This window comes from Zingiber officinale, chromosome 4A (assembly GCF_018446385.1).
Source record: "Zingiber officinale cultivar Zhangliang chromosome 4A, Zo_v1.1, whole genome shotgun sequence".
Taxonomy (NCBI): Eukaryota; Viridiplantae; Streptophyta; class Magnoliopsida; order Zingiberales; family Zingiberaceae; genus Zingiber; species Zingiber officinale.
Genome location: NC_055992.1, coordinates 149,868,359 through 149,895,032, shown reverse-complemented (window position 1 = coordinate 149,895,032; position 26,674 = coordinate 149,868,359). Strand labels below are relative to the sequence as shown.

The window sequence follows — 26,674 nt, the reverse complement described above, 5'->3', positions numbered from 1 at the left end:
TCGACCTGTCTATCTGTTCGCCCGACCGACATGTTGCTAGGCCTGACTACTTTGTCCGATCGACCTTACTGCTTTCTCTATTCGCCTGGTCGACCTTTCTGCCTCCCAACCTTACTGCTCGATCAGCCCCTCTTTGATCTGCTACGTTCGATTGTGCTGCTCTACTGCTTAGCCAATCTTTCCGCTCGAAAACATAGATATGTCGCTCTTTTGCACGTAGTAAAAATTAGCCTCTGTTGATAATATGAGATTATCTATTTAAATCATCTGTATTGCAAATTGAATTTAAATTATATGTAATTTTACATTATTTCTCATTTTACCTCTCTTCAGTCAACGAATTAATTTCATTTTTTAAAAACATCCGAGTTGTTGTTTTTTGTAAAAAAAAAAAATCAAAATCAGAATATATAATAATTGGTTCACAACAGCCCTGCTTAATCAGTTGTATAAAAAAAAAATCCTCCTTTAATTTATATTCATATTTCGTTTTTTAATACTTCTCGTTTTCTATTAAATTGGTCGCATCGCTTCCCCTGCCGCCTTACAACCTCTCATCAATGGCCACGGCCTTCCGCTCTTCCTGCTCCTCCACCATCCTCCCTATCCTCCTCGTCGCCGCTGTCTCCCTCACCGCCGCCGGCGCGACGGTGACCCACCTCCACTTCTTCTGGCACGACCTCGTGACCGCCCCAAACCCCACCGCCGTCATCGTCACGCAGCCGGTCGACCCCTCCAGCGGCTTCGGCGTGACGGTGGTGATCGACGACGCGATGACGGAGGGGCCGGACCCCTCGTCGACGCCGGTCGGCCGGCGAAGGGGTTCTACGTGGTGGTCTCCCGGAACGCCTCCGACTCGGCCCTGCTCATGGCCATGAACCTGGCTCTGACTTCGCCCGAGTACAATGGGAGCACCATCTCCATTATGGGCCGTAACCCGGTGCTCAACCATGAGCGGGAGATACCCGTGGTCGGCGGCACCGGCCACTTCCGGCAGGGCCGCGGCTACGCCCTGCTCAAGACCTACAGCGTCAACGCTACCACGAGGAACGCCGTCGTAGAGTACGATGTCTACGTAACGCATTAGAGAAGATTTGGGATTTCTTGGATGCTGGACTACCATTTTATATATATTTATCTTTTATTTTCAAATCATATATATCGAATTAATAAACTCAGATGAAGACTTGTCTATAACTATACTGATTAGATCGATCACCAAATTCAAAAAAGTAGCGTATTAGGTGTGGGATGATTTTTTTTTTTCCATCAAGAAATTAAGAACTGGATCTGTTTCACCTACTTTAGAATCAACCAACAGTCCAAGATGCTTTATGTTTTGTCACTTTGAATTGTCTCCTTTTTCGATCTTCTCAAGTCTCTCTGAAGTCATCATGCTGCACATTTTTCACCGATTAAGCAGCCACAAGTCAAATAAAATTAGCAGTAGATGAAGCGTTGGAAGAACAGAGAAGAAAGTGCTAATAGCAGGCTTATAATCTCCAGTAAGTTGCTGATGTGATTTATTAGCAGAATTAGCTGTTGTTAATTGGCCATGGCCCTTAGAAGTCAGCTCTGTGGGTTGTTAATTTAGCAACAGCAGGAGAAGAACCGTTGCGAAGGAAGGAGAAAAGCAGTGCGAGTCGTTTGACATCGATAGCCACACACGTCGTGCTCCTTGGTGGCGACGTGGAAATTCGCTGTCTACCACGTGCGCTTGCGGCCGACCATGTCCAAGTCGCTCTGGCGTCTTCGTCAGAGCATCTGCAGTAGGAATGATTGGATAGGATATTTTTTTTAAATATATATATTTTTTAAATATTTTTTATTGTAGAGATATTTGAAGGATGATTAAAAATCATCCGACATAATGTTTTTATACCCGATGATTTTTTCTTATTTCTTATGGGATCCATCAAAATAGTGGGCCCTCACTGTTTTTGATTTTTTTTATTTTTATATTTTAATTAAATCTAGTGTGACCCATTCAAATAGTGTGAGAGTGGAGAATATTTTATTGTGAAAATTGAGATATTTGAATAGTAAAATATTTAAAAAATCATGTAGAAATGGGAGCTATAAATATTTGAGAGAAATATCCCTATTTATTATGAATGCTCTTATGAATTTATAAAATTATATAAAACATTTAATAATTTATGCATACTCCCGACAGATATTAGCATTGTCTTGGGTGCTAGGATATATGAGTATCACTCAGTAGTATACATATGAATATCACCCAGTAATATATTGAATTGATGTACAAACTAATTAACTATTATATATATATATAGTACCCTTTAGCTTAAATATTATAAGCTGAACCATAAATTATAATAAAATTAATAATTTTTTTTAAAAAATAATACTAAATATTCACGGGTTATCGATGAATAAGTGTGTCGAGTAACATTTCACTATAAGGGTACGTTTGATTCGGGGTTATTCTTGATAATCTTGGTTATCCATCTAAGGTTATCAACAAAAACCTTGTTTGGTTTAGGTATTCGATGATTCCCAAGTAATGTTCCATGCCTGACACATCAGTAAAAGGGTCATGCAGCCCGGAATCGGAAAACCTCAGAAAATTAAGGTTTTTGTTGATTCCGGGGTTAACGAATTTTTTTTACCAAAAATACCCTTCGATAAGAAAAAACATGAAAAAAAGAGAAAAAATGTAAAAAAATATTTAAAAATGTAAAAAAAATAAAAAAAAGTTTTAAAAAATTTAAAAATTTAATTTTTTTTAAAAAATAAATAATTAAAAATAATAAAAATAATAAAAATTTTAAAAATAAAATATAAAATTTTTAAAAATGTTAAAAAATTATAAAAATTTAAAAAAATATATAAAATTATAAAATTTTTTTAAAAATTTAAAAAAATTATAAAATTTTTTTTAAAAAAATAAAATTAAAAAAAATAAATAAAGAAAATTTAAAATTTAAAAAATGTGAAAAAATAAAAAAATATAAATATAAATAATATAAAAATATAAAAACATTAAAAAATAAAAAAACACATAAAAAAATAAAAAAATATACCAGAAAAGGAAAAGTAAAAAAATATTTAAAAATAAATAATAATAATAATAATAATAATAATATGTATAGTTGGTTTTATAACTGAGGGTAATACGGTAAAATATTAAACTAGGGTATTCATTAAAACCTTCAAACAAACAAGTTTTTGTTGCATTACCTAAGTTGAACCAAACAATATTTGGTTATATTTTATTCCCTATAACCTTGGTTATGTGATTACCTAGTAATCACATAACCAAGATTATATATAATGACTTAAATCAAACGCACCTTAAGAATTTTGTCATACTGCACACTCATCTACAAGTACCTATTAGTTTAAATTTTATTTTAATAATTTAAATAATTATATCTATAATATTTAAAATTAAATATGTTGAATCAATGCGTAGAATAGTATTTCATTAATTATATATATATATATATATATATATATATATATATATATATATATATATATATATATATATATATATATCACAGTGAGTCCTTAGTTTAATTTTATTTTTAAGTTAAGTTTTGAAGTTTAAAAGTTAAGGTTTATGTTTAGTTTAAAGGAAATGAAAATAAAAAAAAAATACTACGTGCTCATAGGGTGTTTATCGATTTGATGCGCGCACCCATCCGTGACTATCATGTGAACACGTTAATCTTTTTTAAGGCATAAGGTTTAGGTAAAGAGTTTGGGTTTAGATTAAGGAAGTGAAAATCAGCATAACAAAAATTATACCTATATAGGGAATTTATATATATATATATATATATATATATATATATATATATATATATATAATCCTGTCCGAAAACTGAATCAACGGACGCTGGGCACATGGCGCTCTCCGAGTCGCTGACGTGGATCTCAGGCCGGTCGAACGACGCTCCGGCGAACTTGCAAGGAAGTCGGGCCGGGAAGGGGTTCCCGGCGACGACCCTCCGACGCTCAAGTCAGGCAAAGCTCAACAAGAAAGTGGCTCCGAAAGTTGTAGAACGCGTACCTCCGGCGAAGGATGAGGGTCTTTATATAGGGCTGGGGAGAAGCGGATGCACACATACCGAGGTGTACACGTGTCCTTAGCCCATACCCTAGTAAGGGCCTGTCAGTGAGCTTACCTGATCCCATACTGCTACAGTCCAAGCATGTCTTCGATGGGACAGCGGAATCCCCTGTCGTAAGATTTGGAGTATGGCCTAAACGTGGAACATGCCCGCTGTCAGGAAAAGATGTCCCTTGTCCTTTTCCCCTTTGCTTCTGGCCGGTCGTCCGACCGACCGGCCTGCGCTCTGGGCGTCCGGCCGGCTTGCTGCCTTACGTTCGGCCGGGCGCATATAGTGGTCTACTTGGAAGATTCTCGGTGATGTGCTTTGTGAAAACTGTTAGCAGTATGTTTCCTCATGTTTCGGCCGAGCGTGTCCTCCGCTCGGCCCTACGATCCTGTACCATGAGCGTCGGGGCCCAGCTTCCTGCTGGAGCGCCCTTTGCCATCAGTTAGACCTCGGTCAGCCGGCCGGGCGTTCGACCCACCCATCTCCGGTCGGCCACCTGACCCTTTGACTTCCACGTGGCGTTGACTCCCTAGAGCGGGGGTCCCCTGTTCTTACCGCCGGATCACTTGCCTCCCTTTCAAATCTAGTCGAAGGAGGCGATTAGTCCGACTGACTGGACTGCGAGTCTAGCCGGGCGGCGCATCCGTGCCATTATACTCCGCTCGGCCACTAACAACTTCTAATTCTCTTGCCAGAGATGGGTGGAAGAGATAGCTGTCTCCAACCGCCTGGCGATGGTGGACGAGGAATTGAGACAACTGAAGGCGGTTAGCGGCTCGTCCGGCTCTCAAGGCCCCTCGTATGCCGAGCGGCAAAAGGAGCTGAAGAAAGCTCAAGATTTGTTGGCGGCCGAGCAGAAAAAGACGGCCGATCAAGCCCATGCCTTGGCCGAGTCCGAGCGACAAGTCAAGTCGCTCGACACAAAAATAACCTTGGCCACCACTCGGAAAAACACGGTGATTTCCGATTTGGAGAAGAAGAACGTGGAGGCTCGGGGCCTGGAGCTGAAGGTAAAGGAGCTGACGGAGCAGTTTGATAGAGAGAAGGCGGGCCGCTCGGCTGACGCGGAGAAACTTCAAAATCTGCAGGATTCCCTTACTGCCTCCCAGGCGGCCCTCAAAGAATATCAAGAGGCCGAGCCGAGTCGGGTCGCTGCCCTAAGACAGAGCTACATCCGCTCGCCTGAATTCTCTGAAAAAATCTGCGAGCGGATGTACACAGCCTTCGACTTGGCTATGACCGCCACCACCACTTATCTGAAGTCTAAGGGTCTTCTTCCGGAGTCCACTACTATTCCGGCCGGCGATCAAGTGGCGCTCCTGGACAATATCTCCAAGGACCTTTATGATTACATTGAGTAGACGTCTTTATATGTAATTAGGCCACTAGGCCAAAAAATGATCTTTTTTTATACTTAGGCCGCTCAGCCTAAAGTTTTAATTTTAATGCACCATTTTCCTTTCGCGTACTTTGTCCTTTTGCTAGTTAATGTGTGTTGTCCGCTCGCCTATTATCACATCTCTGGTATTAGAAAAACATGTGTTTTTAAGCATTTGGCGTTGCCCTTCCGCTCGGCTAAATATGTAATATTTCCAATATGCAACATTCCGCTTTGATAGCAGAGACCGCTCGCTAGACACCGATGAAGTACCTTTGGGTACTGGGTCGAGCGGAACGTGGAGACGATCGAACGATATTGACGGCGAGTTTCTTGGACAATTGCATCCTTTTTATTGGTCTCATCCGCTCGGATGATTTATAGACGTCGGCTCGTCTCTCGATATTTAACGTCGGAACTCGACGGTCTTCCGCTCGGATGATTTATAGACGCCGGCTCGTCTCTCGATATTTGACGTCGGAGCTCGACGGTCTTCCGCTCGGATGATTTATAGACGCTGGCTCGTCTCTCGATATTTAACTTCGGAGCTCGACGGTCTTCCGCTCGGATGATTTATAGACGCTGGCTCGTCTCTCGATATTTAACGTCGGAGCTCGACGGTCTTCCGCTCGGATGATTTATAGACGCCGGCTCGTCTTTCGATATTTAACGTCAGAGCTCGACGGTCTTCCGCTCGGATGATATATAGACGTCGGCTCGTCTCTTGATATTTAACGTCGGAGCTCGACGATCTTCCGCTCGGATGATTTATAGACGCCGGCTCGTCTCTCGATTTTTAACGTTGGAGCTCGACGGTCTTCCACTCGGATGATTTATAGACGCCGGCTCGTCTCTCGATATTTAACGTCGGAGCTCGACGGTCTTCCGCTCAGATGATTTATAGACGCCGGCTCGTCTCTCGATTTTTAACGTCGGAGCTCGACGGTCTTCCGCTCGGATGATTTATAGACGCCGGCTCGTCTCTCGATATTTAACGTCGGAGCTCGACGATCTTCCGCTCATCCCGATATTTAACGTCGGAGCTCGACGATCTTCCGCTCGGATGATTTATAGACGCCGACTCGTCTCTCGATATTTAACGTCGGAGCTCGACGGTCTTCCGCTCGGATGATTTATAGACGCCTGACACTTCATCCACCCAGCTTCCTCCCATATGGTCGAGCCGAGCCCGCAAGATGCGAAGAATCTCCCGATTGGCTACTTCGGCTTGACCATTACTTTGGGGATATGCCACGGACGTGAAGTGTTGTTCGATGTCGTAGCTTTTACACCAATCTTCGAACAATTTTCCTGTGAATTGCCGCCCGTTGTCGGAAATAAGTCGACGGGGGATGCCGAACCGACAGATGATGTTCTGCCAAATAAATTTCTTGACCATCTGCTCAGTGATCTTGGCTAGCGGCTCGGCCTCCACCCACTTGGAAAAATAATCAACCGCCACCAATAAAAATTTTCGTTGTCCGGTCGCCATAGGAAACGGACCCACAATATCCATTCCCCATTGGTCGAACGAACACGACACAGTAACGACCTTCATTTCTTCCGTCGGTCGGTGAGAGAAATTATGATACCTTTGACAAGAAAGGCACGTCGCGACGATCCGAGCGGTGTCTGCTTGTAAAGTTGGCCAGAAGTATCCGGCCAGCAGTATCTTTTTAGCTAGTGATCGCCCGCCCGGATGTCCCCCGCACGATCCTTGATGCACTTCTTGGAGGATGTATGTTGCATCTTTTGAACTCACGTATTTCAGAAGCGGGCGGGAGAAAGTCTTCTTGTATAATTGATCTCCAATGAGCGTGAACCGACCGGCTCTCCTCCTTAGTAGCTGGGCTTCATCCCGATCGGACAATGTAGCACTCGAGCGGAGAAACTCCATGATGGGTGTCCTCCAGTCGCTCGGGAACGTGAGACCCTCCATACGGTCGACGTGCGCCACCAACAATACTTGTTCAATCGGCTGTTGAATGGCGACCGACGTTATTGAGCTCGCGAGTTTGGCTAGCTCATCGGTCGTTTGATTTTCCGCTCTGGGTATCTTCTGGACAATGACTTCTCTAAAATTGGCTTTAAGCTTCTCAAAGGCTTCAGCGTAGAGCTTGAGCCGAGCGCTGTTGATTTCAAAGGTGCCAGAGAGCTGCTGAGCGGCCAACTGAGAATTTGAATGTATAGTCACCCGTCCGGCTCCCACATGCCGAGCTGCCTGCAAGCCGGCTATGAGAGCTTCATACTCAGCTTCATTGTTTGTAGCTTTATAATCCAGCCGGACGGATAAGTGCATCTTTTCTTCTTGAGGGGAGAGCAACAGTATTCCAATCCCGCTTCCGAGCCGAGTGGATGATCCGTCCACAAATATTTTCCACATAGCTTCCGGCTCTGAATTCTGCATCTCAGTCACAAAATCTGCCAAGGATTGCGCTTTGATTGCCGAGCGGGGCTGGTATTGGATGTCAAATTCACTTAACTCCGTCGTCCATTTGATGAGCCGCCCGGACGCTTCTGGATTCAGTAATACACGCCCGAGCGGGCTATTGGTTTTGACAATGATGGTATGCGCCAGGAAGTATGGACGAAGGCGCCGAGCGGCGAGGACCAAAGCGAAAGCTAGTTTCTGGAGCCCCGTGTAGCGAGATTCAGCATCTTTTAAAATATGACTAAGAAAATACACAGCCTCTTCTCTGCTCGCCCTCACCAGTGCCAAGCCGATTGCTTGTTCGGTTGAAGACAAGTAGATACAAAGTGGCTCACCCGCAGCCGGCTTGGCTAATACCGGGAGAGAGTTCAGATATGTCTTCAAATCTTCGAACGCCCGATCACATTCTTCGTCCTAGTGAAACTTAGTGGCCTTGCGCAAGAATTTGAAAAAAGGAAGGCTCCGGTCGGCGGTTTTAGATATGAATCTGGACAAAACAGTTATCCGACCGGTCAAGCGCTGCACTTCCCTCGTATTTCGCGGAGGCGGCATGTCTTGTAGAGCTTTCACCTTGCTGGGATTTGCTTCGATACCCCGCTCGGTCACTATGTAACCTAAGAAACACCCTCCTTTTGCTCCGAACAGGCACTTCTGAGGATTTAGCTTAACTCCATATTTCCGCAACGTTCGGAAGGTTTCCTCCATGTCTTTGAAGAGATCGGCCGCTCGGACGGACTTGATAAGAATGTCGTCCACATAAACTTCCAAATTCCGCCCGATCTGCTCCTTGAACACTTTGTTCATCAAGCGTTGATAAGTGGCTCCCGCGTTCTTCAATCCGAACGGCATCACATTATAGCAATAGGTGCCGTCGGCCGTCACGAAGCTAACTTTTTCTTGATCTTCCCGGGCAAGCGGCACTTGATGATATCCCTGATAGACGTCGAGCATGCATATCAACTCGCAGCCGGCCGTAGAATCCACCAATTGATCGATTTGGGGCAAGGGGTAAAAGTCCTTTGGGCACGCCTTGTTAAGGTCCCGGAAATCGATGCACACTCTCCACTTGTTGCCGGGCTTGGAAACTAGCACCACATTCGCCAGCCAGCTCGGGAACTGGACCTCGCGTATATGGCCGGCCTCCAAAAGTTTCTCCACCTCCGCTCGGATGATGGCATTCTGCTCGGCGCTGAAGTCCCTTTTTCTTTGCTTTACTGGCCGAGCGTCCGGTCGGACGTGGAGCTCATGCTGCGCTATACTTGGTGAAATTCCGGGCAGCTCATGGGTCGACCAGACGAAGACATCATGGTTTCTCCGGAGGCATAGGATCACCTCCTCTTTCTGATTCGCCTCCAGATCGGACGCGATGAATGTCGTGGCCTCCGATTGGGTTGGGTGTATCTGCACTTCCTCTTTTTCTTCATAAACTAAAGAGGGAGGCTTTTCAGTTATAGCATTCACCTCGATCCGTGGCGACTTCCGAGCGGAATTTGCTTCTGCTCGGACCATTTCAACGTAGCATCGCCGAGCTGCCAGTTGATCTCCCCGTACTTCTCCCACTTTGTCTTCGACGGGGAACTTGATCTTCTGGTGGAAGGTGGAGACGGCCGCCCGGAACTCGCTGAGCGCCGGTCGTCCCAAAATGACGTTGTATGATGAGGGAGAGTCCACCACCACGAAGTTTGCTGTCCGCGTCCTCCTGAGCGGCTCTTCTCCCAGTGAGATAGCCAGCCGTATTTGTCCGACCGGCAGGACTTCATTGCCCGTGAACCCGTAGAGGGGGGTTGTCATGGGCAAGAGCTCGGCTCGGTCAATTTGTAGTTGATCGAACGCCTTTTTGAATATGATGTTGACCGAGCTTCTTGTGTCAATAAAAACGCGGTGAATAGTGTAGTTGGCTATTACCGCTTTGATGAGCAGAGCGTCGTCGTGGGGCACTTCAACTCCTTCCAAGTCCCCGGGCCCGAAACTGATTTCGGGTCCACTCGCCCGTTCTCGACTGCAGCCAACTGCATGGATCTGGAGCTCCCGGACGCTCGTCTTTCTTGCTCGGTTAGAGTCTCCTCCGGTCGGCCCACCAGCTATGATGTTGATCTCGCCTCGGGAAGTATTATTTCTATTTTCTTCTTCCCGAGCGGACGGTCGGGGACGTTCCCTAGACATCCGAAGATTCTCCCGCCTCGGAGAGCGATGCCGCTCGGGAGTCTGTTGTTGTCGTCTGTCGGCTACCGTCCGATCGACTTCACTAGGCTTCTGTCGTCTGTCGGCTGATGGCGACCGATGACCGCCACCTCTGGGAACGGGGTGGGCGATTAGTGGAAGACTACGACAATCCTTGGTGTTATGTGTGTCCGTCCGATAGAAGGAGCAGAGCATCGGGGTCCATCTCTTCTTTGGCCTGGGCCGCGCGGTAGCTACCTCTTGCACGTGGGACCTAGCATGGGGGGAGCGGATTGCTTCGGCCCTTGGTCCTCTGGGTGGCTGATGAGCAGCGTTCGGCTTCCGTTCGGCATGAGGAGCCTGCTCGGCTAGAGTTTCTTTTTTCCGGGCCGCTTGCGCTTCTTCCACGTTGATGTATTCGTTGGCCCGGTGCAACATGTGGTCGTAGTCTCGGGCCGGCTTCCGAATGAGTGACCGGAAGAAATCCCCATCCACGAGGCCTTGTGTGAAGGCATTCATCATAGTCTCCGAGGTGGCCGTTGGAATGTCCATGGCCACTCTGTTGAACCGCTGGATGTAAGCTCGGAGCGATTCGCGGGCTTCCTGTTTGATGGCAAACAGACTAACGCTGGTTTTTTGATAGCGCCGACTGCTTGCAAAATGATGGAGGAAGGTCGTTCGGAAGTCCTTGAAGCTTGTGATGGATCCGTCCGGCAGCCTCCGAAACCATCGTTGAGCTGATCCGGAAAGGGTGGTGAGGAAAACTCGACACTCACCCCATTTGTGTATTGATGCAGAATTGCAGTGTTATCGAATTTACCTAAATGATCATCCGGATCGCTGGTTCCATTGTACTCACTGATCGTCGGAGGCACATAGTGCTTGGGCAGAGGGTCTTTTAGAATAGCCTCTGAAAATTGGCGGTTGATCCGCTCGGGCGATGCGTTCGCTCGGGGGGCTTTTCCTTTTCTGCTATCTCGTCTTGGCATTTCATCCGAAGATGATCCCCGATCTCGATTAGTTGCTGCGGCTTCAGAGGTGCGGAATAGAGCTCGATGGAATGGAACCGTGGCCGGTGGTGCTTCCGCTCGGCCACCTGAGGCCGATGTGGCTTGCTGCTCAGGCCGCTCGGCTAGTGCCTTCTGTTTTTGTTCCACAAGCTTGACGACCCTTAACTCGATCAGAGCATCAAGTTCTTCCGTGGAAAGCGTCACCGTGTGCTGTCGTCCAGCCTCGCCCATTGTTTCGGTTCGGATGCAGGAGCGTTCCCACAGACGGCGCCAAATTGATCATGTCCGAAAGCTGAATCAACGGACGCTGGGCACGTGGCGCTCTCCAAGTCGCTGACGTGGATCTCAGGCCGGTCGGACGACGCTCCGGCGAACCTGCAAGGAAGTCGGGCCGGGAAGGGGTTTCCGGCGACGACCCTCCGACGCTCAAGTCAGGCAAAGCTCAACAAGAAAGTGGCTCCGAAAGTTGTAGAATGCGTACCTCCGGCGAAGGATGAGAGTCTTTATATAGGGCTGGGGAGAAGCGGATGCACACATATCGAGGTGTACACGTGTCCTTAGCCCATACCCTAATAAGGGTCTGTCAGTGAACTTACCTGATCTCATACTGCTACAGTCCAAGCATGTCTTCGATGGGACAGCGGAATCCCCTGTCGTAAGATTTGGAGTATGGCCTAAACGTGGAACATGCCCGCTGTCAGGAAAAGATGTCCCTTGTCCTTTTCCCCTTTGCTTCTGGCCAGTCGTCCGGCCGGCCGACCTGCGCTCCGGGCGTCCGGCCGGCTTGCTGCCTTACGTCCGGCCGGGCGCATATAGTGGTCTATGGCCGAGCGTATCCTCCGCTCGGCCCTACGATCCTGTACCATGAGCGTCGGGGCCCAGCTTCCTGCTGGGGCGCCCTTTGCCATCAGTTAGACCCCGGTCAGCCGACCGGGCGTTCGACCCACTCATCTCCGGTCGGCCACCTGGCCCTTTGACTTCCACGTGACGTTGACTCCCTAGAGCGGGGGTCCCTTGTTCTTACCGCCGGATATATATATATATATATATATATATATATATATATATATATATATATATATATATGATGTAAAAAATGATTAATTTGTTAGAAATTTTAAATTATGTGATACATTTTAACGATTGAAATCCAACAAAATTATGCACTTGGAAAGAAATTAGCATTTTGGCGATAATTTTATTAGAATGACGGAGCTACCCTGTATTTAAAATAAAGTCCGAGGCCTTTTCCATAAACTTCCTGATCACAGGATTCCCTTTTGCCATCGACGGACGGAGCTCTAGGTGGAGGAAGAAATCGAGGCCAAAATTCATCGTTTCTCTTTGATCTCCTTGCCGGAATCATGTCCTCCTTCAGCGGCGATGAGACTGCTCCTTTCTTCGGATTCCTCGGAGCCGCTGCCGCCCTCGTCTTCTCCTGTAAACCTTTCGATCTGGTCGCTATTTGGTAGACTGTATCTTCGCTGCTATCTTACAACTGGTTCTAGTCCGCTTACAGGCATGGGAGCGGCGTACGGGACTGCAAAGAGCGGTGTTGGGGTGGCGTCCATGGGTGTGATGCGGCCGGAGCTGGTCATGAAATCGATCGTGCCGGTTGTCATGGCAGGGGTGCTCGGTATCTACGGGTTGATCATTGCTGTGATCATAAGTACCGGGATCAACCCCAAAGCAAAGTCATACTACCTTTTTGACGGGTACGCTCATCTCTCCTCGGGCCTCGCTTGCGGTCTTGCAGGTTTGTCTGCAGGCATGGCGATCGGGATCGTTGGCGATGCCGGTGTTCGGTAAATTTCTTTGGATCTCTTTTCCTTTACGTTTATATTATATGTTGATATTTTATCTGAATTTTGATGGCATTCATGATCCTAAACTATTTAAATTTTCCATCTATTATTGTTTCTAAGTTCAAATGAGAATGATTTTATTTATTTCATCATCTGGAGGCATGATTTTGGTTGTTCTCGTGCAGTTGGTGATTTAAAGAATCTGCTATTGTAGTTATTCGTTGTCACCATATCTGCATGCTATGCTTTTTAGTAGTTTTTTTTTTTCTATTAGAATTTCGTGTGACTTAAATATTAGACCTTTCTTTTATTATAAATTGAAGGGAAAACTAAACAAAATTAGGAAGAGAATGTAGCCATTTATTTATTTATTTTTGCATTGGAGTAAAAAAAAAAAATGATTGGTTTTATACACCATGCTCTCCTATTCTCAACAAAAACCTTGCATACCTCTATTACCTTTTGGGAGGCTTATGTCCTTTAGAAACTGCCTGTGTTCCTTGGCTTGTATGTACTAACACGAGGTTAGAATTTTAGCTTTTCCAAAGTGATATCTCAATGATGGCTCACTCCCCCTAGAAGGATGTTTTCTTTGCCTACCACCTAAGCCGTGGTAAAGGCTCAAAACCAATTATAGGGAATTATAAAGCTTCATAGGGTCTTTCTTTCTGGGTGTGGCTAGTTTGCATCTTTATAGACATGTCCATATCACCAAGCCTCGATCTAAGACAATGCCCAAATCGTTTTGCCTTTTGTTTGGGTCAGAACTTACCCGGAAAGGAGTAACTTTCCAGGAATTTTTATTGCACTTATGTTCATAATTGTAGGAATTGGGCCAAGCTTTCTCCAACTCCTTTTAATCAAGGGACTCTTGACATATACAAAGGAGTACATTTTGTTCGACAAATTCCTACCTCAAATGTTCTAACTTAGTCAATTTAAGATGTAATATATCTTGATTGTTAATTTACTGCATCTTTAATTCATAAAAATGTGGAACCGCCACATCAGCGGCCCCCCTAGAGCCGGTCCCACGGATATGGAGGGAGGTAAATGCAGGTACACAGGTGGAAAGTGCATGGCGGAGACGTTAACCCCAGGACACCCCGGGGATCGACCCCTGGACCTTTCAGCCACAGAACCATGCACTCCCCATCTGTGCTACGCCCTGGGGACTACTGCATCTTTAATTCATGCTTTATGCAGTAGTGGCTTTCATCACATGGAGTTGGAACAGAGCACATGAAGCATTAAATAGGGTGTAATCTGTTGGTGGTCCTAGATTGTTTTTTCTGCCCCTGGTCTTGGATCTTTATGCACTTATGTTTGATGTTTATTATACTCGTTTGTACTTTTTAAACTAACATGCTGGAATTTTTCTCTTGTTTGGATTTGAATTTTGATCTCATAATTGCTTTTTATTTTTTCTTTCCCCTCTTTCCCTCTGTTGTTTGATTGATTTTTCTCTATATATTCGTAACTCATCTTATTGGAGGAATATATTCAACTAATCTGTTTAGTTGGTTTAGTTTCTTCCTAGATGACAGCATTCATGTGAGTTACCATCAGTCCCTTCTATTTGTTTGACCAAAATTCCTCCTTTATCTTTGAATGTAGTTTAAAAAAAATATCTTGTCATGATTTTGAATTCACTCTCATTTCTCGGATGATTCTTTTCAAGTGCAACTAGAATAACCTCCTCATGTTTTGTTTTGAGTCTCAACTTACAATTATATAAAAGCTAGCCTCATCATCAATCTGTACTTCTGCTGCAAAATGGACAAAGATTGGTCTCCTCATTGGTAGTTTAGCTATTCCTTTTAATAAGAGCATAATGTAGGCCTAGAGGGATGTAAGAGTTAATCTATGGTGGAGACTTGGCTTTATCGTTGACAAACTTACCTTCCATGGGTATTGATCCAGTTTGAAACCATGAAGCTGGAAAGCTAGGAGGTGGCGGCTTCGCTGACCGGACGTGGACTTCGCTCCGCTCTGCAAAACAAATGGTGTCAGTGTCGAGTCAGGGAAGGGATTCCCGGCGTTAGCCCTCCGACGCTAAAGTCAGTCATCGGAAAATGGGGAGAAGTAGAGCAACAGTAGCAACAGTGGAATACAATAGTAACGCGTACCTCCGCCGGTGAAGGACCCCCCCTCTTTTATATAGAGCACTGGTAGATGGCGTGCTCGTTTCTCGAGGCATGGACATGCTGGCACGCTCTCCCATATGTCCCATGAAAGGGCCTTGTCAGGAAAGTACCCTTGACACCATACTTTAACAGGGCACGAATATCTCTAACACGACAGTAGAAGCTTTGACTGTACGATCTACCTGTCGACCATGCCTCGTGTCAGCGACAGTATCTCCCAAAAGGATGTTGAGAGATACTATAGTGGTATGCTTGTCCGAGCGGAGTAACTACTCGTCCGGGACTCTGCTCCGTCCATGACTAGGTCCCGTTGCTGGGCTGAGCGGGGTAGCCGCTCGGTCGGGACATCGTTGCGTCCCTGGCCAGGTCCAAAATGATCCTGTCTGAAACCGTGAAGCTGGAAAGCTAGGAGGTGGCGGTTTCACTGATAGGACGTGGACTTCGCTCCGTTCTGCAAAACAAACGGCGTCAGTGCCTAGCCAGGGAAGGGATCCTTGACGTTGACCCTTTGATACTCAAGTCAGTCACCGGAAAATGAGGAGAAGTAGAGCAACAGTAGCAACAGTGGAATACAATAGTAACATGTACCTCTGCCGTGGCAGTTGACCCCGTGCTAGGTAGGCTTACACCATCGCCGCATCAGGTATGAAAGAGGAGAATGACTGTGCACATATGAGAACAATGTTCAACTCATCTTCACTATCTGGGATTGTATTCCAGAGTTCTTTTCTGTCTCTTCCTTTCTTGGCTCTCAACCTGGTTGTGGACTGGATCATTAGAAGATCTGCAAGAACCTAAGCAATCTTGCAGTATAATACCAGATCATAACAATAACAAAGGGCTGTCTTGGTCCAATTTCATCTGAGGCTACCTCTCCGCCTTTGCAACCGATTGAACCAACTGACTAAAAGGTATCTGTATCTCCCGTCCCTGAGGTCTGTGTTTCCTGGTGGAAACCACGACCAAAAGGCAACATACTGAGGAAATGTTCCCTAGGTGACCTTATTTCTGTTTTTGTGTAGAAATGTGAGTGTAGTTCAGACTCCTGCCCTTGTGCAGCGAGGAGTCACTTGCTTACTTTCTTGGAGTGGACATCCCACATGGAGTTGAACAATCCTTGCTTATACAGTAGGCCAATGGTACTCCAAGATCCAATTATTTAATTTCTTTTGAATTCCTTAGATTTGATCAGGCATTGATTATATACCCAAGTTACACTCAACTCCACCGGGCTAGACAATTTACTGTGTCTTCTTAAAACTAACCTCTTTATTCCCTCCTATGAGTCTCTTCCTTGTTCTAGGGAAGTATTGGTCACTGACCCAATTACTAAATTACCACAATGCCCCTGCGCTATTACAAATATATCCAAAAGCTTGAATCGAACTCCACCTTTCTCTTAAAGAGGTTCCAATGGTCAAACAAGAGTTTTTCACAATTGACAGTGTTTGAGCTTAAAGAAAGCTTTCCATGGTGACTGCCATTATCAACCATGTATGCTAGCTTTTTGTTATTGCTGCAAAGAAGGTAGTAATGTAATAGCATAAAAAAAAAAACAATTATTGATTAACATATTGAGCATGACGTATAAATGCTTTGTGCTGCCCAAACAAGTTGCAGCATTTGGTGAATTGTGCTACTATTTCTTTCTTTAAGGGACTGCAGGCACAATTTATGTTAACAATTTTCGTGTTGATTTCAGGGCCAACGCGCAGCAGCCTAAGTTGTTTGTTGGCATGATTCTCATTCTCATCTTTGCTGAAGCACTGGCACTCTACGGTCTCATTGTTGGTATCATTCTTTCCTCTCGCGCTGGCCAATCCAGGGCAGATTAAGATTCTCAAGCTCAACATTCGGTATCCACTGGTGACTTGTCTCCATGTTCATATTGAATATCCATACAATCGAGTTTGCTTTCTTGGTTTTATGTTGCATTCTGAGTAGAGATATGTCTGCTAAGAAAGTTTTCACAATACTATTTTTCTGCCAGCCACATTGTTTTGGTCGATATCATGCAAATGGACGCTATATGTTAATTGACATAATTTTTTATCCGATAATGTTATCCATCTTTAGATGGAATGGAATTTCGATTGATGTACTAGACAACTTGACATATCAGTGCTTCACACATTTACACTAAAAGAGGATCAGAATAATTCTCTAAGCACTCAAGGGTCATGTGTATGTTTGTTTCCCCTAAAGGACTTGGCTTGATTATTTAGGAACTTGAGGGTTCATGTGTACAATTTTATAACCTAAATGATCTGATTTGGATCATTTCTAAATTTTAGAATTTTTCTGTAACCATTTGAAATCCATATTCGATAGATGTGCAATTTTCTCTCTTTGAGACTCCTAAGCGTCCATGTGTGTAGTTTTCTTACTAACCTAAATGGCCTTATTTAAGTCATCAAGAAACACTCTTTAGTGGTTAATTTGAAGTCGAACATCGGATTATGTCATGTGAAAGATTACTACTCTGGAAGTCTGTCTTATATTTTATCATTACGGGGTTAAAATATAAAATATATTGAAGCTTAAAAAATAGAGAGTAATTTAGAGATATTCTTTTAAGAATGAAAAGACGGTGAGTTCCATAGTTAGTTTATTAAAAATGAATCGGTAAATCCGATCCGAATGCTTGGAGTTTTATCCGCCACAGCTCGGATGAAGACAACCTGCTCGTTCCTGATCTCCTACTTCGCCCGAGTCACAACAGGCACAAATACTCGCCAGTCCTTTCTTCGTCCCAATAGGGGTCCATCTCGTGCCGCGGCCTACGCGAACCACGTCACACATGACGCGTTCAAACACGAGGCGCCAGAACACGCGATCCGTCCCCAAGCTCTGCCAAACCCAGCTGTCAACTGTCTCCATGTAATAATCCAAGCTTGGAGCTCAGACCAGTCTGCTTCGTCCTCCCTCCACCGATGGCCCTCCCCAAGCTTCTCCTCTTCCTCCTCCTCGCCCTCGCCAATGCCGGCGAACCCCAAGAGGAAGGCACCAGCTCGAGAAGCCTAGTGAGGGACTCGGTCACCGAGTGGCCCTCCTCCTTCCCGTTCGCCCATTTCGAGAAGAACGACGACGACGACGACTTCGAGCTGTATGGGGAAGAAGAAGAAGAAGAAGAAGAAGAAACGGAGGAGGAGTTGAGGAGCAAGAGACGGCGACGGCGGCGGCGGAGCCATCCGGTGTTCTTGCCGCCCCAGGCCCGCTACTTCATCTCCTACGCGGCGCTGTCGGCCAACCGCGTCCCCTGCCCGCCGCGCTCCGGCCGGTCCTACTACACCCACAACTGTCACATGGCGAGGGGACCTGTCCACCCTTACTCCAGGGACTGCGAATCCATCTCCCGATGCAGGAGGTGATCATCATTGGCCATGGCGGAGAAAGCTCTTGTCACATAATTTACTACTACGCTTCTGCTTCTACTCCAGCTCCACTATTTTACCTGCATTTCTGTGATGCCATCGCTATTCTATCTATCAATGTTTTTGTTCGTCTACTAGTAAGTTATGAAGATCCAGCGCTAATTTCATTGGAGATCTAGAATAATCTAAATTGAATGTTTGGAGATGACCAAGAACTCATCATGAATACGGCGTCATCTGTAAATTAATTTAATGCAGACCCCGCTGCCATGCAACCAAGGCTGAAGTCTTGATTTTCAAAACTCAACACCAGGCCCCAGCTCTGATTCTTATCTGATTGATAATATCAGTTTATTACAGGCAACTAGCTCATCGCCAAAGGGGCGTGTAAATAAAGAGAACATTCAAATTATGAAAAATGAGCCAAGAAATTAATTTCCGTGATGAAGTAAGATGGAAAATTGAGAAACAAAGGCTGCTTGGTTAAGCAAATTAAGGACCATATTCATAGCACAGATTCATCTTTACATAAGAGGTATATGTTGCTGTAAACACTATACATGACCACACCAGCTGTCTCTAATGATACAAGAACAATGCTCACATGCCATGACACTACATGTTAAATGCATTAGTTAAAGTCTATATGAGATTATGGACCTCAGCATCACATTTCCATGGGATCGTTTGGGGAATGGGGAGGTTTGGTTGGTTGGTTGTTCGAAGAAGCCTGACTTTGAGATGGATGCAAATGCTGGGCTTGACGTCCATTGCGGGGAGGCAATTGAGGCATCAGAGAGTAGTAGTTTGATACGGATTGCTGAAGCCCTCCATTGAAATGATTTCCATTTGCATTTGGAAGTTGTCCGGTTACTATCTTAAGTCGTTGCACTTCTTCTCTTAAAGTCTCATTGAGTGCTGTTCAAGAATCGAAAAGAATAGATCTAGCAAAAAACCATCAAGACTCAACCGTAAAATTAATACCTTGAAGCCATGTGAATATAAAAACACCAACAAATTTCCTATCGACAATGGCCTTACTTTTGCAGTTGTACCATCAAGACATTTAAAGAGCTTTCTATCCAAGGATAAGTCTTTTGGTTGATGAATAAGGACCACACCTTAGTTAGATTTAAATTTATAATAGTGCAGTCAAGCTTACTGATGAGTACGCAAGCAGCATTTGTGTTACGTAAGATAATTAACCCTACCACACCATGCCACCACACACGACAACTAAATGGTCCTTTTGTTAGTGTATTAAAAGAATTATGGTCTTCTCCAAATTAATGTGGCAAAGTTTCATATGGCTACCAGCACTTGGATTTGAAATTAAACAAGACCATTGTTCAGCATGGACATGGCTGAAAATAAACATAGTTTCCTTGGATATCTATCCATAATTGTGTGATTTAGGTGTAAATAAATATATAAAAAAAAAGTGGAGTACACATTCGATTCTTCTGCACCAATTTGGACAAGGTAAATGGAACAGCCAGAATTGAAGGAGAAAACTATGAATTGTTATAATAGCAAGAAAGTGCAAGTTTAGGAGCAGGAAAAAGGAAAGAGCTGTAGTGCTACTTAGCAAACTTCAATTTATCAGGTAGCGGGTAAGCTAATTTTTGTAGACTTTTTACTCTCAAATCTAGCATGATAGAAAGCTAATCCTACAAATAAATGTAGGATAAAGATCTAACATGAACTGCAAGTGATGAAGTAAACTTATTAAAGTCCCGAATTACCCTATCTATGATATGAACTTCTCTCTATCTTGCATAATTGATACTCTTCATACAGGATTGACTTGTAAGTACTAGTTCTGTTCAAAATTAATAAATAGTGTAACAAAATTTTCAAGACATTCAGGGGATTCATAGTTCTGATCTTGATTTACAAATGGACTACAGCTTCAAGTGAGTTAATGGAAAGAACAGATTGAGCAGTGCTTAGATTAGGAAGCATGGGATAGTTTAAACATACCATCACGAAGCTGAGCCTGTTGTTCCAAAGCCTGCAACCGCAATTTGAGTTCTCTGTTCTCTGCGGTCAAATCTGTAGTATCTCTCTGTATTATTAAAAAGTAGAGATAAGTCCTTGAGCTCTTTAGAAATGAAATATATATATATATATATATATATATATATATATATATATATATATATATATATATATATATATATATTTCATTACAGAAAATAAATGTTAAAAAGAATGTAATCTTTGTTCTCATGGGAAGAACAATTAACAAAATAGTACAGAAAAAATACAATCCTAGGAGAGGGAAGAGTTACAATAGTAGATTCTTTCAAATGTGCATTGTCATGTAGGTGGAATAAACATACAACTTAAACGTGAAAAGGATTATCCTTGCCATGCTGTGTGATGAGAAGGTAAAAAAAAACATTAGATCAATACAAAATTGAATTTCATATACTTTTCATTAATCATGCAATAATATCAATTCTTTATCAGTCTACAAGGTTGGTAAAGTTGCCTGGTTGTAAAGAAAGAACTGCATTTAGAACAATCAAAGAATAATTTATTGACAGACATATTGAATTGCCCACCCACCGAAGTGTTCACATCATAATCTGAAGTACCAAGTACATGACACATCAATTTAAGGAATAAAAAAAGGACAGCCCGGTACACAAAGCTCCCGCCAGTGCGGAGGGTCGGACCACATTGGGCCAACTGTACATATGAATTTAAGGGATCCAATACATTAATTGACTAATATGATCATTTTTCATATTTAATACCTAACAACTCCAGATAACTTCAGCAATTATATAGCCTTTGATTTCAGTATTAATGTGATTTCCTTTTTTGTGTGGTTTAAATATTTTACAATAATCGCATTGGCATTTAGCTTCCTGGACTGCAAGTTAAAAGTACAGTGCCACTCAAAACAGCAATTGAAGTATAACGAAACATTAGTTAGACTCATTCAATAAGCAATTTTTTCATCTATAAAAGTAAACCAAATTAGCTCTCAAAAGTATCTGTGCTTAATGGCGGAAGTATAATTTACACGAAAGAAGTTTAAACCTTCAATTATTGTCCTACTCCTTATTCTTTTTGCCACCGACTCCAACAAAACTAAAAATTGCCTATTGGAAGAAAATGGCAAGTAGGCATTCCACGATAAGTAATCATCAATGGTTGTCTGGATCACAATTGTAGTCAAAAAGTACATATCAAACCATGACAAGCTCACACATACTGTACACCTCAGAATCATATTCTGAAAACAAAATTATTTGGACAGCCCGAACAGCAAATGATAAGATTAATCGCGGTGAATCTAAAAATACTCTATTATTGATGCTCGAGTATGAGCAGTTTGCATATGCTTGCAAAGAGAAGATGACTAACAATACTGTAATTTCATAGGAGACCAAACTAACCTACTGCCTAATCACCAAATATACTATGAGCAATGGTCCAGCTTAACTTTTGAGTAGGAACCCAAAAAATCATATGCAGATTTCAAAAAAAAAAAACCATTAATTTTGATACCTGGAGAAGGGTGAGCTGTGCAGAAAGAGTGGTTGCCTCAGTCTGAAGCGTTTGCACTTTCCGCTCAAGTTCACATGTGTAACGGACCTTCCTCTCCTTCGAACGGGCAGCAGATTGCCTATTTGCAAGAATCCTGTAGAGTCGATATCCCAATGAAATTAGCAACCAGAATATCCGCAGACACGCCAAGGGTTAATGCATAATCATGGATGATAATTCATAGGAAAAAAAATTCTTGCAGGATGCAAAGGGGAAAGGAATCAAGGGGGGAAATTCATGCCTTTTAGCTCTCTTCGGGTCAAGCAGCGCCAGCTCCGCTATCTTATCGGCCGGCATGGCCTTCTTCGCATTATCCGAGAACAGCGAGGTCGAATCCCCCTCCAACGGCGAGATCGAACCGTCCACGGAGCCACTCCGTCGGTGGTGCCCTCTCCTGCCCGGCCCGACACCAGCATCCCCGGCTGAGGTGTGGAGCCCTATCCCGTCGAAGAGAGCACTGTCCATCGAAAGGTTCCGGAGGTGGGGCCCCGGGACGGGCCTGCTCGCCGCCTGCGGATCTGACAGCTGATGCTCGGCCAAGAGCGGCCCAGATATGGCACCAGACACATTGTCGTCGGAAAGCGAGGGGAAGTCCATGTCCGAGATGCTGAAGTCGGGGTCGTTGTCGAACAGGAAGTCGTCAGGGAGGCGGATGAAGGTCTCGGAGTGAGCCCGGCGGTGCGCGGGGGCGCCGCTTCGGCTACTCGGCGGCGGGATCTGCCCGAACCGGTTGTGGGCGCCGGCAGGCGGCCCTCCGCTCGGCTCCATCGCTGGTGCCGACAGACGAGGTAGAGTCGGAAGGGCTGCTTTGCGATGGTAGGCGGCGGAATCAATCATGCGCAGCCGTCCCAAATGCCAATTAAGAGAGTGTCCGGTGTGTGTGATGTCCGTGTGAGATAGACCTGTCAAACCTAACCGCATGTTACTGCAACAGGCAACAGCATCTTTGAGCGACGGCAAATCCAAGTCTTCAGCTATTACCATCCAAATAATAATAATAATAATAATATTAATTAATTAAATAAAGGCTATTAGCAATTTTTAAAAATTCTTTTACTCTTAAAAGCATTACTCTCATTTATAGCATTTTAATTTTTGTGGAGTTATTAATATGTTTTTTTTTCAAATTCTTTTATTTTAAAAAAAGTTAAGTTACAATACTCATTTATTTGGTGACCTCTTTGTGGATAACCGACGGACGAATGATGATCAAAGTAACTTCAATGGTACTTAGTTAAATGCCATTAAATAATATATGATAGATACTATAGACTGGTGCATGATATTTACATAGATATTTACTCTACTGATATCAAATTAATTTATTATATAAAATATCTTAGATGTTTGATGTATTCTATATAAAATGCCTTTTATAATTTATTATTTTTATGTGTGATCGATGATATTAAATTATTTGGGATTAAATTATAAGTGAGTTAATTTAGGTATTTTTTTTAATTTAATTATTTTACTAAGTGTATAGAAATTGACGGATCTGGAGGACCTGATATTAGACTGAAATCCAACTAGATTCACGGGACCCGATAGTTGGTGCGAAACTCAGATAAATCAAAAGCTCGACCTAATATCTGGTGGGAAATTCGGTTGAGTCTGCGAGACCTAACAACCGGTCGAAATCCAGATGGGTCTGTGAATTTGACAACTGGCATGAAGACTTAATGGGTCAAGATGCTAGTCAATCAACTGCAAGTTGATAAGTGAAGGTAAGTCACTAGAAGAGAGTGACTCGGTGAGGACGCGTCCCGGTGGAGGGATAGTAGGCGTCGGTCCAGTTTATGTCCATTTTAAATCCCTAAACTAAGACCTTGATTAAATTCTGGTCTCGGGGAGACGAGATCTAATTACTACTCATTATTATTGTGCTAACACTTGTTTTGCATGTTATTGGACTCACTTTTTGCACGGCAAAAGGAGCACAAAAGGCCTCGGGTGAACAGTGCTCGAAGCGTCTTCAAGCAATGGAAGACGCCTTCACACTGTTAATAAAAGGCGCCTTCAATGCCATGGAAGGCGCCTTCCACGAGATAAAGTTTAGAAATCGTCGACGATAAGGAGCAACAAACTCGAGATCAGATTTATCAGGTTGGAGACGCCTTCAAGCATATGGAATGCGTCTTCCACACCCTTTATAAGGGCATCTCAACTAAGCTTCAAAACATAACTTATATACAAGCTTCTACGCGTCCGATTAAGGTTCTGACTGCACCGGCTTCCTGCTGGAATTCTGCTATGCTGCTACTACGCCCGTCTACCATTGAGAAGTCGCCTAAACACCGACCTCGAGCTGACTATCTCCGAAAAGGTGTTTGGTAACTTTAATTTGTGTACTTAATTATTGCAAAAGGACAAGCGGAGTGTATTGCACTTGTTCCGACTTTCTCAATACTCAGATGGGGTAAAGTGTAGAGTATTCCCAACTACACTTTCGGGACCAGCACAAAAGTGGTTTTCTCGACTCCCATCAAACTCCATCCATTCGTTTGAAGAACTCAGAACTGTATTTCTCCATTACTTTGCCAGCAGTAGGAGGTATCACAAAAACTACATGAATCTATTTGCCTTGAAGCAGAAGCCAAGGGAGATGCTGAAGGACTATATTTAGCAGTTTAACAAAATGACACAAAACGTTCCTTTCACCACCTCAAAAATGTTAGGATCCTACGTACTCGGCTAGAGAGGGGGGTGTGAATAGCCGCCCCAAATCACTCGTTTCTTCCTACAATTCGTTAGCACAGCGGAAAAATAAACTAGAAACGAAAGGAAGAATATCAAACCTTAACACAGCGATGTACGAGGTTCGGAGATGATGCTCCTACTCCTCGGCGTGTCCGTAAGGTGGACGAACCCAATCAATCCGTCGGTGGATGAGTCCCCGGAAAACCGGCTAATAAAAACTCTCCTTCTGGGTGGAGAAACCTCACCACAGAAACTTCTTGCAACAGCAAGAAAAGAGTACAAGGAAAACAAGAAATAAAGTACAATACAAATGTAAACTTTCTTGCCTTCTCTTCGACTGGAAGAAGCAGCCGCTCCCAAGCGCCTACAACGGTGAGCCTAGGAAGCTCACGCGAAGCTTCAAAGCGGCTCAACAAAGCTCAACGGAATGACGAAGGAAGAAGGAGGAAGAAGAGAGAGAGGCTCGCGGCGGCTCCTTTATAACTGTGAAGAAAGCGAAGAAACAGAAGAAATCTGGCCGTTGCGTCAGCAGCTGGTACTGAATCGATGCGTGGACCGATCGGGCTCCATGTGATCGGTCCACGGACCGATCCATTCCCTCCTCGCCGGTTCCCCGATCGGTCCATGGACCGATCAGGCCTCTGATCGGTCCGGGGACCGATCAGGCTTTGCTGATCGGTCCCGGACCGATCGCCCCTCTGCGTCTCGCTCTGTTCGGCCGATCGACTCGATCGGTCACGGATCCGATCAGTTAACACTGATATGCTACGATGTATTTGATCGGTCACCAGACCGATCAGAATATTCTTGGTATCACTGGATCGATCACCAGATCGATCCAGCTCATGGTTTTCGCCCAAACCAAGTCCAAACCAACATCTGGTCAATCTTGACCTGTTGGTACATTGCGCCTAGCATCCGGTCACTCCCTTGACCTGCTAGGACTCCCCGCTAAGTGTCCGGTCAATCCCTTTTACCCACTTAGACTTTTCTCTCCGTACCAAGTATCCGATCACTCCTATGACCTACTTGGACTTCCCATCACCAGATGTCCGACCACCCTTGATCCATCTGGATTTTCCCTTGCCCGGCTTCACTCACCAGGACTTTTACCTAGCTTCACTCACTAGGGTTTTCACCTGGCTTCACTCACCTGGATTTCCACAACTGCCTGACTTCACTCACCAGGACTTTCCAACTGCCTAACATCCCAGTTAGGACTCTCATTCACCTAGCTTCACTCACTAGGATTTTCACCTGGCTTCACTCACCAGGATTTTCCCGAATGCCTGGCTTCACTCACCAGGACTTTCACCTTCACCTAGCTTCACTCACTAGGATTTTCACCTGGATTCACTCACCAGGATTTCCCGACTGCCTGGCTTCACTCACCAGGACTTTTCAACTGCCTAACATCCCAGTTAGGACTTTCCCACTGCCTGGCTTCACTCACCAGGACTTTCCACACTGCCTAACATCCCAGTTAGGACTTTTCCGTGCCAAGTCTCCATACTTGGACTTTTCCAGTGCCAAGTCTCCATACTTGGACTTTTTCCCGAATCAGGTCAACCAGGTCAACCTTGACCTAAGTTGCACCAACAATCTCCCAAACATCTATTCTTGTCCCATATCAAGAATACAACTCTTCCACGAGTGTCAAACATCAACATGCAACTCAACTAGGTCAACCTTGACCTAAGGTTGCACCGACAATCTTCCTAAGTCAAACATCAAAATATAACTCGAGTCAGGTCAACTCGAGTCAGGTCAACCAGGTCAACCTTGACCTAAGGTTGCACCAACAATCTCCCCCTTTTTGATGTTTGACAAAACCCATAATCATGTTAGGTTAACCCGATAACCTAACTTAGGTTTTCCAATCATCTTCCAATGTCCAATGTTCTTTCCTTGAACATTCTCCGGACATTCTCCCCTTAGGTTAACCCGATAACCTAACTTGGGTTCTCCAATAATTCTCCCCCTTTTTGACACACATCAAAAAGAATTCCAATGT

The 26,674-nt window shown here is 44.3% G+C and overlaps 3 protein-coding genes across 3 annotated transcripts; 2 read left to right on the top strand and 1 right to left on the bottom strand.

Moving 5' to 3' along the window:
- The first annotated feature begins 12,318 nt into the window (after nt 1-12,318).
- LOC121971655 (V-type proton ATPase 16 kDa proteolipid subunit) lies at nt 12,319-18,568 on the top strand. The gene is made up of 3 exons (XM_042523014.1): nt 12,319-12,510; nt 12,590-12,875; nt 16,725-18,568. The coding sequence occupies exons 1-3, from the start codon at nt 12,435-12,437 to the stop codon at nt 16,855-16,857; spliced, it is 495 nt and encodes a 164-aa protein (XP_042378948.1). The 5' UTR covers nt 12,319-12,434; the 3' UTR covers nt 16,858-18,568.
- LOC121972927 (protein RALF-like 34) lies at nt 17,956-18,393 on the top strand. Its single transcript, XM_042524540.1, has one exon. It carries the CDS (start codon nt 17,956-17,958, stop codon nt 18,391-18,393), a length of 438 nt encoding a protein of 145 aa, XP_042380474.1.
- Nucleotides 18,569-18,879: 311 nt separating the features above from the next.
- On the bottom strand, nt 18,880-22,835 carry LOC121971654 (transcription factor VIP1-like). Its single transcript, XM_042523012.1, has 4 exons — nt 22,202-22,835; nt 21,922-22,054; nt 20,380-20,464; nt 18,880-19,314 (listed from the first exon to the last, which is right to left on the bottom strand). Exons 1-4 carry the CDS (start codon nt 22,795-22,797, stop codon nt 19,064-19,066), a joined length of 1,065 nt encoding a protein of 354 aa, XP_042378946.1. The 5' UTR covers nt 22,798-22,835; the 3' UTR covers nt 18,880-19,063.
- Nucleotides 22,836-26,674: the final 3,839 nt, after the last annotated feature.